A 20,080-nucleotide genomic window follows, 5' to 3' on the forward strand; every position below is an offset into this window, starting at 1 on the left:
TCCAGGATGTTTAGCTCACAGAGCATTGTCTAGACTGGATACAATTGTATCACTTCTCAGCTGAGAGCAGGACTAGTTATGTACAATGTATCAGTCTGGGGTCCAGGATGTTTAGCTCACAGAGCATTGTCTAGACTGGATACAATTGTATCACTTCTCAGCTGAGAGCAGGACTAGCTATGTACAATGTATCAGTCTGGGGTCTGGGATGTTTAGCTCACAGAGCATTGTCTAGACTGGATACAATTGTATCACTTCTCAGCTGAGAGCAGGACGAGCTATGTACAATGTATCAGTCTGGAGTCCAGGATGTTTAGCTCACAGAGTATTGTCTAGACTGGATACAATTGTATCACTTCTCAGCTGAGAGCAGGACTAGCTATGTACAGTCTGGAGTCCAGGATGTTTAGCTCACAGAGCATTGTCTAGACTGGATACAATTGTATCACTTCTCAGCTGAGAGCAGGACTAGCTATGTACAATGTATCAGTCTGGAGTCCAGGATGTTTAGCTCACAGAGCATTGTCTAGACTGGATACAATTGTATCACTTCTCAGCTGAGAGCAGGACGAGCTATGTACAATGTATCAGTCTGGGGTCCAGGATGTTTAGCTCACAGAGCATTGTCTAGACTGGAGACAATTGTATCACTTCTCAGCTGAGAGCAGGACTAGCTATGTACAATGTATCAGTCTGGAGTCCAGGATGTTTAGCTCACAGAGCATTGTCTAGACTGGATACAATTGTATCACTTCTCAGCTGAGAGCAGGACTAGCTATGTACAATGTATCAGTCTGGAGTCCAGGATGTTTAGCTCACAGAGCATTGTCTAGACTGGATACAATTGTATCACTTCTCAGCTGAGAGCAGGACTAGCTATGTACAATGTATCAGTCTGGGGTCCAGGATGTTTAGCTCACAGAGCATTGTCTAGACTGGACACAATTGTATCACTTCTCAGCTGAGAGCAGGACTAGCTATGTACAATGTATCAGTCTGGGGTCCGGGCTGTTTAGCTCACAGAGCATTGTCTAGACTGGATACAATTGTATCACTTCTCACCTGGGAGCAGGACTAGCTATGTACAATGTATCAGTCTGGGGTCCGGGCTGTTTAGCTCACAGAGCATTGTCTAGACTGGATACAATTGTATCACTTCTCACCTGGGAGCAGGACTAGCTATGTACAATGTATCAGTCTGGGGTCCAGGATGTTTAGCTCACAGAGCATTGTCTAGACTGGATACAATTGTATCACTTCTCAGCTGAGAGCAGGGCTAGCTATGTACAATGTATCAGTCTGGAGTCCAGGATGTTTAGCTCACAGAGCATTGTCTAGACTGGATACAATTGTATCACTTCTCAGCTGAGAGCAGGACTAGCTATGTACAATGTATCAGTCTGGAGTCCAGGATGTTTAGCTCACAGAGCATTGTCTAGACTGGATACAATTGTATCACTTCTCAGCTGAGAGCAGGACTAGCTATGTACAATGTATCAGTCTGGGGTCCAGGATGTTTAGCTCACAGAGCATTGTCTAGACTGGACACAATTGTATCACTTCTCAGCTGAGAGCAGGACTAGCTATGTACAATGTATCAGTCTGGGGTCCGGGCTGTTTAGCTCACAGAGATCCCACAGGACACATCATCGATCCATGGAGGCTGCACCTCATAATATACAGGATTTGATACCACAGGACACATTGGGATAGCCTGGGGAATATAGGGTATGGGGAGTGTAGCTGTGCGATTATTAAAGGGCGCTTGTTAACCCTTGCTATTCGTGACGCCAGGTTGAGGGCTCCTCAGTAATGCTTTTCCTACCGCCGCCCTTCCCAGGAATGATAGGGAGGTAGATAATAATAGATTGTCCACAACCGGAGAGTTTTCTGTAACAGTATTAACTTTTACTGAAGATTTTCGGTAAGCTTCAATAACATAACAGTCTCTAAGCATAACAACGGCTTTCTCTGGAGATTGACAATGGTTGGGACTTTAGCATTTAGAGTCTTTCAATATAGTGCGTTGTTCCACTGGATTTAGGAGTGTGGTAGCCCTTGGGGGGTGTATGGTAGTGGTGGTATGGTATATGAGGGGTTAATGTTAACCCTAAAGTTCGTGACGCCAGGCTGAGGGCTGGTATGCTGAGGCAATGCTCCGGCCTATCGCCGCCCTTCCCAGAAACGATAAGTGCATGAAATGACTGAAGGTCCACAAGGACATTGAACTTGAACAGATTTTACTTAAGTGCTTGCGATACATCCAAACAAAGTAACAGTCTAATATACAGTCCCTGTATTGCGTAGTGACTGGCAGTAGTTGCGGACCTTGAGGTGAATTAAAGTCTCTGAATTTAGGGTAGATATTGCAGATCCGTCCGGATTTAAGGGTTATATTAGGTCCGGTGATGCTGCAGAGTGTCTGGGAATTGATACACTCTAGCTTTAGTATTAATCAGCTGTCGCTGCAAGGCTCAGGCCTAGACTCACTGCGAGAATGGCTGCGCAGGTCTTGCTCAGTTGATAGCTTGGTTGCACAGGAACAAAAGAGAGCAAACATGGCCGCCGCTCCCTTATATGGGCAGGGGGCGAGGTGAATCTGATTGGTCCGAACATCTGTCAATCACCATTATACAGAGTAATGGGATTGAATACGTCACAGAACCTCCAAAGGTCCTTAAGCAGGATACCATAGAGTTTACCTAGTCACATGACCCGCAGGTCCTGGTACGCTACGCGCAGGTAATTAACCATTTATTTACAGGTATATCACTATATTTACATAAACCTTGAGTAAACTACTGATTTACTATCTGAGATAGAGGTGACAAGGGCCGACTATATAACGGGGACCCCTACATCCTAGGGACTCTGGCTATGTGGACCCACAAACATATAGGTACCGTGTAGGATGCGGTACCAGGACACCACAGGAGATTTAGTTGCGGCCCAGTAATCACGCTAGCATTAGCGGGGATTTAGATTTGAACTCACGGTTTTGGTTCTGCTGAGGTCGGTAGGTTTTGAGGCCTAGCGTGTCTTTGAAAGTTGCGTAGAACCGTCCTGTTAGTCCGGCATCCACGAGAGCAGCAACCCAAGAGAGCGATAATTGGACACAGCTCCATTATATGGGCAGGGGCTGGACTAATTCTAATTGATCCATACTGATGTCAATCACCATTACAATGGATTATGGGTAACACGTGACCAAAGGTCCTCCAACATACCATAGATGTTACTAGCATGGTCACATGACCGAAGGTCCTGCGACGCTGAACAAGGTAAGTACTATACATTACTATAAATATATATATATATATATATATATATATATATATATATATATATATATATATTTTATTAAATATATATGTGGTGGTCGCCTTGTGGGTGTGAATGGTGATCGAGATGTTGCTGTGCAGGTCATAAAGGGTGTTATTAACCCTTGTCAGTCGTGACGCCAGGGTGAGGGTTAAATGCTGCATGACTTGGCCTATCGCCACCCTTCCCAAGGATGATAGGTGTTTGCAAGTATTGATAAGTATTGTCCACAACCAGAGCTTCGCTGAAAACTTGCATAAAAACTTTACTGAAGATTTTCTGTAACATGTGAACATAAGAACAGTCTTTGTAACAGAGTCTATGAACAGCTTGACTGAGATTGACAGTTGGTTGGGACTTTTAGTAAGTTCTTTAGCTTGTAGGGATTTAGTATGCGCAGATCCGCTGGATTTAGGGTTATGTTTAGGTCCAGAGTCCTTGCCGATAATTGTGGAGAATTTAGAAGAACTCACTGTGTAATTCAGCCGAGGCCGCAAGGCTTTGGCCTAGTAATTGTCTTTGAAAGTTGCGGAGGTCCTACCTCATTCAGTGACAGCAACCCAAGAGAGAGACTAATGGCCGCAGCTCCGTTATATGGGCAGGGGCTGGCCGGTTTTGGATTGGTCCACGCCATCTGTCAATCAGCCTCACAAAGCATTGTGGGTATCAGATGGCCCATGAACCTCCAAAGGTCCTTTGCATTAACCATAGAGACTAAAACCTCGTCACATGACCCACAGGTCCTACGACGCTAGCGCAAGGTAAGGACATTTCTATATACATTTATACACATTTACCTTAATATATTCCCTATCTAAGGGGTGACTAGGGGAAGACTAGATCTGAGCTGTCACAGAGGAGATAGGTACAACCTTGTGCGGTAAGGTGCTTCATTCTTCAAAACATGCAACGCGTTTCAAGACCATCAGGTTTTTCCATCAGGCATGATAGAACTGAACAATAGACTAAATTTATACAAAGACTTATGGGGACGTCACACACGGATGTGACGTGTTGTACTCCACAAAACCTGGAGAAACGAAATAAAACCTGGATTACCGGATCTTGCTACTGATAATAATAAAATATAGATAACACAGAATGACACAATCATATAGCACAATGATAACCATTAAAGGGGTACTCCGGTGAAAACCTTTTTTCTTTTAAATCAACTGGTGGCAGAAAGTTAAACGTATTTGTAAATTACTTCTATTAAAAAATCTTAATCCTTCCTGTACTTATTAGCTGCTGAATACTACAGAGGAAATTCTTTTCTTTTTGGAATGCTCTCTGATGATATCACGAGCACAGTTCTCTCTGCTGATGTTATTATAATAATAATAATAATAATAATAATAATAATGTCTTTATTTATTGTTGTCCTTAGTGGGATTTGAACCCAAGTCCCCAGCACTGCAAGGCAGCAGTGCTAACCACTGAGCCACCATGCTGCCCTTAGCATACATCTGCTATGCATGGTTGCTAAAATGGACAGAGATGTCAGCAGAGAGCACTGTGCTCGTGATGTCATCAGTGTTCCAAAAAGAAAGGAATTTCCTCTGTAGCATTCAGCAGCTAATAAGTATTGGAAGGATTAAGATTTTTTTAATAGAAGTAATTTACAAATATGCTTAACTTTCTGCCACCAGTTGATTTAAAAGAAAAAAGGTTTTCACCGGAGTACCCCTTTAAATATAAAGCTAATACCTGTTGTAAATCAAGAAAAATAAAAAATAAACAGGATATAAGGGTATTTAACATGTAAAACATTTTAGAGGGTCGTTTTTTCAATCAATTCATTTAGCCCAAAGGGCCATAATGAATTGATATTGAAAATCCAGAAAGATTCCCTGTTAATAAGTTTCTAGAACCATTTGTGTGTCCCTCCAGGGATAGGCTCAATTATCAATACCGACAAGCAGCGAGGATCGCCGGCATGGACCATAGTAATATGTCTTCAGACACTATGTTGCATAAATTTGGTATGAATATTATGGCGATGTTTATTTATTCGGGCCCTTAATGTCTGTCCTGCCGATATATTGGATTCCACATCTGCAGGTCAGTAAATATACAACGAACATAGAAGAGCAATCAAAATGGCTCTTAACCCCTTAAGGACCGGGGGTTTTTCCGTTTTTGCATTTTCATTTTTCCTCATCACCTTCTAAAAATCATAACCCTTTCAATTTTGCACCTAAATATTCCATATGATGACTTATTTTTTGCGCCACCAATTCTACTTTGCAGGGACATCAGTCATTTTACCCAAAAATCCACGGCGAAACGGAAAAAAATTTCATTGTGCGACAAAATTGACGAAAAAATTTCACTTTGTAACTTTTGGGGGCTTCCGTTTCAATGCAGTGCATATTTCGGTAAAAATGACACCTTATCTTTATTCTGTAGGTCCATACGGTTAAAATGATCCCCTATTTATATAGGTTTGATATTGTGATACTTCGGAAAAAATCATAACTACATGCAGGAAAATTTATATGTTAAAAATTCTCATCTTCTGACCCCTATAACTTTTTTTTATTTTTCTGTGTACGGGTCGGTATGAGGGCTCATTTTTTGCGCTGTGTTCTGAAGTTTTTATCGGTACCATTTTTGTATTGATCGGACTTTTTGATCGCTTTTTATTGATTTTTTCATGATATAAAAAGTGACCAAAAATACACTATTTTGGACTTTGGAATTTCATTGACCGTGCGGTTTAATTAACTATATATTTTTATAGTTCGGACATTTCCGCACGTGGCGATACCACATATGTTTATTTACACAGTTTTTTTTTTTTTTTATGGGAAAAGGGGGGGGGGGGGTGATTCAAACTTTTATTAGAGAAGGGGTTAAATGACTTTTGTTAACTTTTTTTCCCACTTTTTTTTTTTTGCAGTGTTATAGCTCCCATAGGGACCTATAACACTGCACACACTGATCTCCCATACTGATCATTGTTATCCCATAGGGACCTATAACACTGCACACACTGATCTCCCATACTGATCATTGTTATCCCATAGGGACCTATAACACTGCACACACTGATCTCCCATACTGATCATTGTTATCCCATAGGGACCTATAACACTGCACACACTGATCTCTTATACTGATCATTGTTATCCCATAGGGACCTATAACACTGCACACACTGATCTCTTATACTGATCATTATTATCCCATAGGGACCTATAACACTGCACACACTGATCTCTTATACTGATCATTATTATCCCATAGGGACCTATAACACTGCACACACTGATCTCTTATACTGATCATTATTATCCCATAGGGACCTATAACACTGCACACACTGATCTCCTATGATGATCCCTGCAAAGCCATAGCTTTGCAGGGATCAGTGAGATAGGGACTCGATTGCTCAAGCCTGTAGCCCAGGCTTGGAGCAATCGATCGACGATCGGATGCCGCGGAGAGAGGTAAGGAGACCTCCGCCTGCATCCCAGCTGATCGGAACATCGCGATCAGCCTGACTGAGCTGCCGGGAAGCGTTTACTTTCGATTGGCGCGTCTGAAGGGTTATCAGTGCACGGCACAACGATCAATGCCGCGTTAGCCCAGGGTCCCGGCTATGATTAGCAGCTGGGACCGACCAGGTGTGATGCGGGGTCACGGCGTGACCCCGTTTTTCACACCCGAATCGGGCGTACAGCTACGCCCTATGTCCTTAAGAGGTTAATAGAAAAAAGCTCTCCAGTTGAAAAAGATTTAAAAGATGCATTGTTACCTTTTGTAATCCAACCGCAACATAAACAGCTGGGGTGTCCGCAAGTAATAGCGGTTAGCGGTGAGACCGGGGCTAGGTGACTCCTCAATGTCCTGGCCCTACGGTATGTAATAGCAGGTTTCATTGGGATCTTATCTTTTAATATAGGGTCACTACGTAATATTCCCCAGTGTTTTTTCAAAATATAAAAAAATCTGGGTCGTAGAACTATTAAAATTGGTCATAAAATGATGTCTTCTTTTTTCATTTGTATTTTTATTTTTTTCCTGTATTTTTTTTATTTTTCTCGATTACTAGATCACCCTATTTACAATCCTTTGTCTTATTAAAAGCTGTTTTTTTAAAAGCCCTTTGGGATAACCCTTTTTTTAAAAAACGATTTTTTAGGATTATAGCTTGATCAACAAAATCGGTATCTTCTTATCCTTCTTTCTTATCCTTCGATACCGTCCATAAGGGATGGTTTTAACCCATTTCGGGAAATGACAGCTATCAAAAAGGACAGGAAACTATTCACATCCACTTGTTTAAAATGGCTGCGCGTACAAAAGGTATTTTCATCCTCATTTTAAAAAATGTCTAAATCCAAAAAAAATAGACTCCTGGATATATTTGGTGTGAATACCAAACCCCAATTGTTAGAGTTGAGGCCACATATGAACTCATGGGCTTCTAGTTCAGATCCATCCCATAAAATAATGAGGTCATCTATATATCTACAATAAAAACGAATCCATGGATGTGTGATAAACAAGGACTCCAAACGCCCCAATATACAGGTTTGTGTAACTGGGGGCGAATCGAGTCCCCATCGCACATCCACGGATCTGACGATAAATAACATCGTTAAAAGAAAATACATTATGTTGTAAAATGTATAAAATTGATTCCAATAGAAACTCGTGTTGACGTCATATCATTATCTTGGTCAAAATAAAATTTTATAGACTCAACACCTTTACTTTCCAAAATATTGGAATACAACGCACTCACATCCAACGATAAAAATAAATAATCTGAAGAAAAAGGGGTCCGGCCAAGATCTGCAATAAGCGGAGTGGAATCTTTCAAAAACGATGGTAAATCCCGAACATAGCTTTGAAGAAAAAGATCCACATAGTGGATCCACAAATTGCAACTAATCGCACCCACTCCTGAAATAATGGGTCTCCCCGGTGGGTTTTTTGGCAAAAGTTTTTTTGGTAAAAGTGCGGTAATTGGTATATCTTAAAGGGGTATTCCAGGAAAAAACTTTTTTTTTATAAATCAACTGGTTCCAGAAAGTTAAACAGATTTGTAAATTACTTCTATTAAAAAATCTTAATCCTTTCAGTACTTATGAGTTTCTGAAGTTAAGGTTGTTCTTTTCTGTCTAAGTCCTCTCTGATGACACGTGTCTCGGGAAACGCCCAGTTCAGAAGCAAATCCTCATAGCAAACCTCTTCTAAACTGTGCGGTTCCCGAGACAGGTGTCATCAGAGAGCACTTAGACAGAAAAGAACAACCTTAACTTCAGAAGCTCATAAGTACTGAAAGGATTAAGATTTTTTAATAGAAGTAATTTACAAATCTGTTTAACTTTCTGGAGCCAGTTGATATATATATATAAAAAAAAGTTTTTTCCTGGAATACCCCTTTAACTCCTTTCTTCCCACCCCCGCGTTTTCCTTGTGGTTTATTTTTCTTTTGAGGTTTTTTTGAACATGTATCCCCACTATAGCTGGTGTTACAGTTTCTTTTATTTTTTATTTTTTTGGTGTGTTGTACGTATGGGAGGAAAAAAAATGGCGAATGGAGCTCTTCCCGAGACTGTTCGGGGATGTGGGGGATGCAAACCACAGGGGTAGGAATCTCCACATCTGAACGGAAGTCTAAAAAAGAAGTTCCAATAGTAGAGTTATGGGAAGAATCGCTTGGAATGGATAAAGATCTATTGAGAATGTCGGTGGATGCTATGATAGTATTGTCAAGGGAATCAGATATGTTGGTATCAGATGTATCGTGAATGGTGAATAAGGATATATTGCTCGTGTCAAGATTGGATACAATTACATCAGCATGAATATTTGCGGTGTCGATAGAGGATGGAATGATGGAAGCAGCATGAATATTGTTCACTGTAACTCTAGGAGAAGAATGGTTCAGAGGAACGGATGAACTAGTCAAAACTGTACGGTCAGAACAATCTTGAGTTACTGAATCATGGGTACTCACAGATGTATACTCCTTTGCTGGTATGACTAGTGTGCCTCTCGGGTTGGATACTTCAGAATGGGAAGATCTGTCATGTAAATGTGGCCCGGAATTATTCATAAGTAGCTGGTCTGGCAAGAGTGGATTAGAAACACTTTTGGTAAGTGGTTTGGTAATATCAGGCGTCACCGAGATGTGAGTGGGAGAAGACACAAGGAAGAAGCAGCACTCCAGGGATTCAATCCAAAGAAAATAGATTTATTCACCCGTCAGTGAGATGCAACGTTTCGATCCACAATCCGGATCTTTATCAAGCATGGATCCGGATTGTGGATCGAAACGTTGCATTTCACTGATGGGTGAATAAATCTATTTTCTTTGGATTGAATCCCTGGAGTGCCGCTTCTTATGCCTTACTTGATTTTCTTCATTTTTCTGAGATGTGAGTGGGAGTGCAGCTATTGCTAGTGGTTGCGTTGGGTTTTGATCTCCAGTTGGGGTTGGTTATGGTTCTGGTATGTGAATGTCTGGTATGTTTAGGGGGATAAGCCAATTGTTTATTATTAGAGATAGACTTAAGGAGAAGCGACTGGGGACTGTCCAACTAGGGTGACCACGTGTCCCGGATCGCCCGGGACAGTCCCGCATTTGGAGAGTCTGTCCCGGGTCCCGGTCACCCTCATTCTGGGACAATGCAGTGTCCCGGAATGATCTGAGCCCGTGAGCCGCCGTCCGCCGACCGCTGCTGTGCTAGTGCTGTGACAGCCGGGTGTTTCTGCCTCAGGACATCCCTGTGTTCCGAAAGATGCTTTCGGAACACAAGGATGCCTCTGTTAAGTCCCTGCGGCCCGCGTTTACTTTAAAAACGCAGGGACCGCAGGGAGCAGGCGCACGCAGCGACGTCACTGACGTCCCATGCATGCCCCCATGGCAACCAAGTGCGGAGGAGCGGAGAAGAAGCAAGGACGCGCGCTGGTAGAAGGTAAGTGTTGCCTGTGGGGGAACATACTGCTAACGTAATTTGGGGGACTATACTGCCAGCCTAATGTGGGGGACTATATTGCACCTAATGTGGGGGAACTATACTGCCAGCCTAATGTGGGGGACTATATTGCACCTAATGTGGGGGAACTATACTGCCAGCCTAATGTGGGGGACTATATTGCACCTAATGTGGGGGAGCCATACTGCCAACATAATGTTGGGGACTATATTGCACCTAATGTGGGGGAACATACTGCCAGCCTAATGTGGGGGAACTATATTGCACCTAATGTGGGGGAACTATACTGCACCTAATGTGGGGGTACATACTGCCAGCCTAATGGGGGGGGGGGGGGACTATATTGCACCTAATGTGGGGGAACTATACTGCCCACCTAATGTGGGGGACTACATTGCACCTAATGTGGGGGAACATACTACCTGCCTAATGTGGGGGAACTATACTGCCAGCCTAATGTGGGGGAACTATACTGCCAACCTAATGTGTGGGGGGGGCAGACTATATTCTTCAGAGATATCTAAGTAGCCAGTTAAAGTGTGCAGAAATACTGAAAAATACACAGGCAGATATGTTTTTGCCAGTCTCACGTATAAGTTTGACGAAATGCCCTTGTGAAAGTAAGTGTCCCTGAATGGCAGTTAGGAAATGTGGTCACCCCATGTCCCACCTGAGGAACCCTACCTGAACGTAGTTACTCTGACTTTGGGGACCTCCGCACTAGGGACGGTATGCAATACGGTACCGGGACACCACAACATCATAGATCAATGGAGGCCGCACCTCATAGCACTGTTTCCCAACCAGGGTGCCTCCAGCTGGGAGTTGTAGTTTTGCAACAGCTGGAGGCACCCTGGTTGGGAAACACTGCCCTATAGAGACAGATGCTGAGGCAGCGAAAAGAGAAAGTCACCGCCATAAGGAAATACAGTAAACCGCAAGCACTATCCACCCACAGGCCTGTACCTGACCTCATCCACCATGATCTACAGTGTCAATAAACCACATGAACCTTTCACACCGAGGACTGTGACACACTGCACCGAAACTGCACATTGTTTTCTAGGAGGGGGAGATCTCCCCTCCGGTCTGACTAATATTGTCTCTACAGTCAGCTGGTGTAATGCTCAGGAGGATGTTATTCTCTCTGTGCTGACGGGAAACCATCAACAAGTTGTTGTGAGATCCTGGTACTACTACACTTTTCTATGTACATGTTAAATGAGCACTCTCCTCCAGCTCTATCTGTATACTGCTGCTATCTCTATGGGATCAGGATATATAGTAGTTATACACCTCTCCTCCAGCTATATCTGTATACTGCTGCTATCTCTATGGGATCAGGATATATAGTAGTTATACACCTCTCCTCCAGCTCTATCTGTATACTGCTGCTATCTCTATGGGATAAGGATATATAGTAGTTACACACCTCCCCTTCAGCTCTATCTGTATACTGCTGCTATCTCTATGGGATCAGGATATATAGTAGTTATACACCTCTCCTCCAGCTATATCTGTATACTGCTGCTATCTCTATGGGATCAGGATATATAGTAGTTATACACCTCTCCTCCAGCTCTATCTGTATACTGCTGCTATCTCTATGGGATCAGGATATATAGTGGTTATATACATCCCCTTCAGCTCTATTTTATACTGCTACTCCTGTCTATGGGATCAGGATATATAGTAGAGCTGGAGGGGAGGAGTATAACTACTATATATCCTGAAACCAAAGAGATAACAGCAGCAGTATACAGATAGAGCTGGATGGGAGGAGTATAACTATCTCTATGGAATCAGGATATATAGTTGTTATACTCCTCCCCTCTAGCTATATCTGTATACTGCTGCTATCTCTATGGGATCAGGATATATAGTGGTTATATACATCCACTTCAGCTCTATTTTATACTGCTGCTCCTGTCTATGGGATCAGGATATATAGTTGTTATACTCCTCCCCTCTAGCTCTATCTCTATGGGATCAGGATACTGTATATAGTAGTTATACTCCTCTCCTCTAGCTCTATCTGTATACTGCTGCTGCTATGTCTATGGGATCAGGATAAATGGTAGTTATACTCCTCCCCTCTAGCTCTCTCTCTATGGGATCAGGATATATATAGTAGTTATACACCTTCACTCCAACTCTATCAGTATACTGCTGCTGCTGCTATATATTTATTTATTCGCAAATTTTTGTGCAAGTCACAATAAAGAATTCGTAATTTTTATGACACAAAATGCGATTAAAAAAAATTCAACATGTGAACACAGCCTTAAAAAGGTAGTCAAATCTTCATAGAACAGCTCAGTTGTGAGTATAGGTCAAATCACTTTCTCTTCATGGCAATATTTCCCTTAAAAAAAAAAAAAAAAAGCACTCTGAATAAGAAAATGCATCAAAACTGCTCATAATGTGAACCGACCCCCAACCCACTTATAAGTCTATTTGCCAGGGTGACCGCCAGCAGTCTAATTAGATGACCAGGTGCAGTGATAAGACTCCACCCCCTCTCTCTGCAAAGCCAGGGGATTCATGGGAAATGCAGGCAGCATTAGGAAATTATTTCAGTGACAGAATTGCAGTCTATATGGCTGAAAACTTCATATATATATATATATATATATATATATATATATATATATATATATATGAAACGTTGCTCGCATTTTGTTCACTGGATTTATGGAATAAACTTCCACTTTTTTGATTATATAATTTTTTTTCCCCTCTCTCTCCCCCCGGAGTGCTTCTTTAATCAGGTGAGTAGACGTTTATGATAGCATTCACACAATCCACAGTGTATAAGCATAGCCTACTTCTTAGTTTCCAGGTAGAAACGTATTCTTTCTACGCTACAAAGAAGGAAAAACAAACTGAACAAAAAACACCATAGGGAACACGTCCGGGGAAGAACGAGAGTTTGTTCCTTAATCCCGGCCCCACCTGCGTCCCAAAGGTCTTGTGTTTTATGGTACAGCAATGATAGTTTTGTGTAGCCAGAGTTGGCAGCTCATCTACTGCAACATAAAAATGAATCACCCAATAAATGCTAGATTATAAAATTGCGTACTTGTGACCACAATGAGGTAAGTATGTGATTAGAGGGAGATGTTTACCATTAGAAAAACATGGCTGACTTTTTTTTTGGCCAAAAAATACAGAAAAAGAGCGTTACATGCAATGTGTCAATTGGCTTTTTTTTAACCAAAGTATCATGGATGCAGTAATGTGATAAAAATGTAATTAAATTAGAAAAATAAAAAAAATTAAAAAAAACAAAACACAACCCTAGTCCCAAGAAGGACCTTCATGTCCGAAAGTATGTTCCCCCAGCTATAAATTCCAGCATTCACCCATGAAATCACCATGGACAAACAACAGCAGTAGATTTGCTCATCCGGGTAGACCTTGCCGAGTCCCTGCTTTTGGAGCCACGTAAACTCTCAGCACAGGACCTGTACCAAAATTAACTACATGGTTGATCGTAAGTCCTTGGCCCATAAGGAGATTTTGATTGAATATCCATGGCTGAACCAAACACAAGCCTGAGATTACCAGTCTCCATTCCCAATGCCAATAGAATGGGTGTAAAGCCACCATTATTGGACAGTGAAAACGAAAAACTTGATCATCGGGACAATTTTATTCACCAGGCCGCATTTGGTAGATGCCAGGAGAAGGCTTTCTACGCCAATGTTTCATGGCAGCCACGAAGCCTGTTGATGAAATAGCCAAAACACATCAGACTTTACCCAATTTTGTGGAGGGTGGGGACCAAGTCCACATTGGTGTCCATGGTTTTGGAATGAGCACTAATGGACACCATATGAGACTGGTACACAACACCTACTGAAACAAATTGGTCCTCCAAACAGTTGATCAATAATGGCCCCAACTATGGGCTCTACCTGCTAACATTGTGGTCATACCCTGCACCCCCCAACAACTCTACATTTTACAATCCTATAAGATTATTATGTTGGGAAATGGCCACCCATAAAATTCCTGGATAAGTTAAAAGTTTCTTCTCTCTTGAACAATACCTTTTTGTTCAAAAGTTCTGACAATGACTAGAGCTGGAACCTCCAGCGATCAATCACGATCTTTGCAGGAAGCTGGCAGCAAGTGTTCAGCTTCCCTGCAGTGCCACCACAGGTGAAATTAAGTATAACACAGTTGAAACTGAAATCAATGGGCTGCCTATGTAATGTTTAATTGTTGGAGATGGTAACTGGTCTGGATGACTTAATGCTTAGGCCTTAGAGCAAGGTTTCCCAACCAGTGTGCCCCTCCAGCCGTTGCAGAACTACAACTCCCAGCATGCCCGGACAGCCATTGGCTGTCCGGGCATGCTGGGAGTTGTGGTTTTGCAACAACTGGAGAAGCACCCTGGGTGGCAAACACTGCCTTAGAGTATTTATTTCCTGCCGTAACCTCCTGGAATGTATGGAACGTCTGCCAGCAAAAGGGGACATTGAGAGGAGGGAACCGTGCGTGTGCTGACTAGTCTGGAGGGCCGGAGACAAACAAAAACAATGTATAGTATGACTCCCATAATTTTGAATCAGAAGCTTACAGGATAATCCTATATCGTATGCAGTTGTCAATCACATTTTAATGCTTCACCTCGGCTCGATCCTTGACAGTATCACACCTATCGTCTCTGTTCAAAAAACAACAATGAAATTTTTTATATATATATATATATATATATATATATATATATATATATATATATATATATATATATATATATATATATATTTTTTACACACAGTATCATTCCCATCATTTCTATCATTTCCCATCATTGTGAACAGTCTAGTCCCATACAATGTGTTCACCACTCTAAAAAACCACATTCATCATTGTGTGAGCTCTTTAGGCACTATATGTAGCTTTAGCCACACACTAACTCCACTTCCTGCTTTCAGCTCTTTATATCACCAGACCCTAGTTGTGACATCTAGTGACCACAGCTAAAAGGAAGACTCCAGCACAACATAACTTATCCCCTATCCAAAGGATAGGGGATAAGTTATAGATCGCGGGCGGGTCCGATCGCTGGGGCCCCACTGGATCTCCTGGACAGGGCCGTGGCAGTCTGCGGGAAGTGCAGTTTTGTCCCCAGCAGAAAGCTCTGGCAGACACGCCCCTCCATGTATCTCTATGGGGTACATGGAGGGGGCGTGTCGGCCACCACGTCATGCCGACAGGAGATCGAGTAATGCTGACAGAAGATCCCGGGGGGCCCCAGTGCTCGGACCCCCTGCGATCTATAACTTATCCCCTATCCAAAGGGGATAAGTTATATTGCACTACAGATGTCCTCTAACACTACAGCATTTACTCCTATCAGATCACAGACATTATTCAAGTGATAATAGTGGTCTTCTACCATGTTTAACTCATTAGCAGCAGCTTATAATCTACCCCCCATAAAAGAGTGGTTAAGATATGGGGGGGTACTACTCCTTAATGTGACCACTGTTCTCACTGGGCAAATGTCTGGAATCTGATAGGAGTAAATGCTTTAATGTTAAACTGTGGTCACTAGATGTCACTGTTGTTGAAGAAACTAGGGTCTGGTGATATAAAAGAGCTGATAGCATGAAGTGGAGTCAATGTGTGGCTGAAGCTGCATGTAGTGCCTAGGAGTTGTTGTAGCTCAGAGAGGATACAGTAAGGAGCAAGCTCAAGTAACAATATAAAAAACTTGGCGAGACTGTCTGGACCACATGTGGACCTTGAACCTTGAAGAACCGGTTACCAGCTAACTGTTCGGTCTAGACTTGTCTATTTCAAGAGTGTTGATGCTGACTCAGATGAGTAACTTACAGCCTCTGGGTCCTGATGCAAAATTTGCTACAGGGCCCCATGTGCCAATTATAATACCGGTCTCTTATGTAGCAAATATGCTTTGGGGCCCCCTTAGGCACCAAAGCCCTGGTGCAACTGCTACCTCTGCACCCCCTATTGCTACATCCCTGACCAAATGTTGGAGCTGGGGGGGGGGGGGGGCTGGATTTGTGCAGGGATCTAAAATTTACTTATCCCCTATCCACAGGATGGGGGATAAGTAGCTGATCGCAGGGGGGCTGACTGATGGGACTCCCCCTGCAATCTTCGGCACGCGCTTCATTAAATTTCTATTGGAGTGTAGATGATGTCTGAGTGCTGCACTTGGGTCACTTTGGTGTTCCCATAGAAATGAGTGGAGCACCTGCAGCGGATCCCGTTCCATGATCAGCTACTTACCCCTATCCTAAGGATAGGGGTATAAGTTAAAGGACATCTGTAGTGCAAAATAACTTATCCCCTATCCTAAGGATAGGGGATTAGTTATAGATCGCGGTGTGTCCGAGCGCTGGGGCCCCCTGGGATCTCCTGGATGGGGCCGCAGCAGTATGTTGGAAAGGGGGCGTTTCGTCCCTGCATGACACGGCGGCCGACACGCCCCCTCCATGTACCCCATAGAGATCCATGGAGGGGGAGTGTTTGCCGCGGCTTTCTGCTGGGGACGAAACTTTACTTCCTGCAGACTACTGTGGCCCCGTCCAGGAGATCCCGGGGGGCCCCAGCGCTCGGACCCCCCGCGATCTATAAATTATCCCCTATCCTTTGGTTAGGGGATAAGTTATTTTGCACTGGAATACTCCTTTAATTCTGGCTGGAGCTCTCCTTTAAAACATAGAGACGGGTAAAGTTTGTATTGTAGAACATTCAAGTGTTCCGGACAACCAATAGTAATAGCGCTGTATAGAATATACCGTAACCACCAAGCTTACTGTGCCTTTAAAGTGGTATTCCAGGAAAAAACTTTTTTTTTTAAATATCAACTGGCTCCAGAAAGTTAAACAGATTTGTAAATTACTTCTATTAAAAAATCTTAATCCTTTCAGTACTTATGAGTTTCTGAAGTTGAGTTGTTCTTTTCTGTCTAAGTCCTCTCTGATGACACCTGTCTCGGCAAACGCCCAGTTTAGAAGAGGTTTGCTATTGGGATTTGCTTCTAAACCGGGCGTTTCCCGAGACACGTGTCATCAGAGAGCACTTAGACAGAAAAGAACAACTCAACTTCAGAAGCTCATAAGTATTGAAAGGATTAAGATTTTTTTAATAGAAGTGATTTACAAATCTGTTTAACTTTCTGGCACCAGTTGATATTTAAAAAAAAAAAAAAGTTTTTTCCTGGATAACCCCTTTAAATGTGCACTGCATGAATCAGGGAAACCTTAGATCACCTCTTGTACGTTGCCGGTCTCTCTGACTTTATCTAGTGCTTTGACAGAAGGAACTAGTATATTGAGACGTCCTAATTTTCAACACCCCCCCCCCCCCCCCCCCCGACTTTGGGGAGAGTCAGGACCCCACTATACACATCAGAGTCACTCTGACTGAAGGTGTACTGATACCTTTTCTCTCATGACCCCAGGAGTATACACTGTAACCGCCCTATTCTGCGCAGCAGTCATATATGTGATGTGTACAGGGCTGAGCTCCCGGGCGGAGACACAATCCGGTTTTTCAGGTTTTTACCGTGCCCCCCCCCCCCCCCCCCCCTCCTGCAGCCTTCCCATCCCTAGGCCAGGATTCCTCAGTATAGTCACCGATACGGTGAGCACCAACCCGAAAAACTGAAATAGTATCAGGACTTACGGGAAGAGTCACAACTGCACATGAACAGATGAATATATTTACGGATTACGTATACGCCCCATCAATGTGTCAGTTTCAACTGTCATGATACTATTCAGGTTTTGGGTTGGCTGCTAACGTATGGTAGTTACTGGGATGGCCTAGGATGGGAGGTGGGGGGGGGGGGGGGGGGGATTTGTAAGGATTTTTTGTTGTCCTTTTGCTCTAAGTTTGTCGCAAGTGGTGTTTTTGCGCAAAATTTGTGCGACGTACATTTTTTCTTTAGAAGATATATTGAAGAACAGATGCGGAGCACTCACCAGGTTCTTGAAACAGGGACTTCTTTATTTCACATTAACCCGCGTCCACTATTTATGTGAGATAAAGAAGAACCTGGTGAGTGCTCCGCATCTGTTCTTGAATATCTACTGTATTGCTTTGCATGGCGTGCAGGTGTGACTTCTAGGGAACATGCTAGACCTTCGGGAAAGTGCCTTGTTCTGAACAGCAGCAGGTGGCTGGTGCCGAGACCACTATTTTCTTTGTGTGTCATGTACATTTTTCTTTACTGAAATGACTTTGGTACACACTTTTGGTTTTTTCACCCGGCAGTGGTTACTGATTTATCAAGTGCGACTTTTTTTTTATTCATAATTATTTTTTTAAAATATTTATTTATTAATAATAATAATTAATTTATTATTATTATTATTATTATTATTATTATTATTATTATTATTATTATTATTATTATTATTATTATTATTATTATTATTATTATTATTATTATTATTATTATTATTATTATTTATATAAAAGTCACAAGTTTGTCGCAAAAGCACTCAATGAGACCAGAAACATACATCAGCCCAGACCTGGGGCTTACTATACTGGCAGTAGGCAGCATTTAAAAAAAATAATAAAATTATAATTTTAAATATATATATATATATATATATATATATATATATATATATATGCAGCATTTAAAAAAAAATAATAACATTTTTTTTAATTTATATATATATATATATATATATATATATATATATATATATATATACACACACACACGTACATATCTCAAAAAACTATATATTTGTCACCATCTTTAGGATCTCTGCTTGCTGCTAGTGAATGAGAGTGGACCCAATACCGAGGGTTTGCTACATTTGTAAGTAGTCCAGGTGATCTAAACCAGTGTTTCCCCAACATGGGTGTGCCTCGAGTGGGTGCAAAACTACAACTCCCAGCATGCCCGGACAGCCGTTGGCTGTCCGGGCATGCTGGGAGTTGTAGTTTTGGAACAGATGGAGGCACCCTGATTGGCAAAATGTGATAAAAAATAAAATAAAACAATCCTCTGTTTGTAACAATCCCAAGTGTACAGGTATTTATTAAGTCTGTACAGGTTTTTAGCCCCTGGAGGTAAATGGGAAAAGGTTTCCATTCACTGACAGCAAGCTGATCTCTTGATAATGAGAAGCTTTTGAATTCTTTTTTGGAACGGGGGTGGGGAGTTTAGGGCCAGCTGTAGTGCCTACAGCACTGTGGTATGTGTGAGTGCTATATACAGAATGCAGAAAACAATTATGTCAACCGTAGTGGAGTAATGAAACCCCCCAAGGCCGTTTAGAAATGAAACTTTGTGAATGAGTAACTGCGCCGGCCCACGCCTTATGACCGTATTCACACACAGCCCCCACAACCCCCCCCCCCTCAATCGTCCAATAACATTCAACCAGTCTCCACATACACATGAACATTTGGCTTGGATAAACAATCGTGTGTTTTCAATGGGAAAGGAGGGGTAAGCTGCTGCCAGACACCTCTGATAAAGTCAAACATGGCCGACCCTTTTAACTAACGTGTATGGAACAGAGAACCTAATAGCAGAACATTATACGTTGCTGGAGTCTCATCAGTCATCATTGGGTGATACGGCACTAGGTTTCTGACCATACATTATACAATTTCTCCCCATGTACATGCATGCTCAATTCAGCTGAGCATGTATGTCTTATCAAAAGGGAGAGAGAAGACTTAGCAGAGTCTTTTGTACTGTATGAGTAGTGAATGATAGGTACTATAGCGTATGTACAGTGTTTGCACTTGTATCTAAAATATGCACACTACATGATGGGCACCAT

General features: G+C 42.2%; 1 protein-coding gene across 4 annotated transcripts in view; it reads right to left on the minus strand.

The window, feature by feature from the left end:
* The window catches only part of GPA33 (glycoprotein A33), a 44,146-nt gene that overhangs the window by 15,117 nt on the left and 8,949 nt on the right, over positions 1-20,080 (minus strand). Inside the window, exon 1 of one of the 4 annotated variants that reach the window (XM_056559882.1) lies at positions 2,491-2,510. The exons of the other annotated variants lie outside the window; for them this stretch is intronic. Coding sequence (XP_056415857.1) covers position 2,491 — 1 coding nt within the window. The 5' untranslated portion in view covers positions 2,492-2,510. Of the gene's footprint in view, positions 1-2,490; positions 2,511-20,080 lie in introns of those variants that run through there. 4 annotated transcript variants of the gene reach the window in all.

Source organism: Hyla sarda, chromosome 2 (assembly GCF_029499605.1).
Source record: "Hyla sarda isolate aHylSar1 chromosome 2, aHylSar1.hap1, whole genome shotgun sequence".
NCBI lineage: Eukaryota > Metazoa > Chordata > Amphibia > Anura > Hylidae > Hyla > Hyla sarda.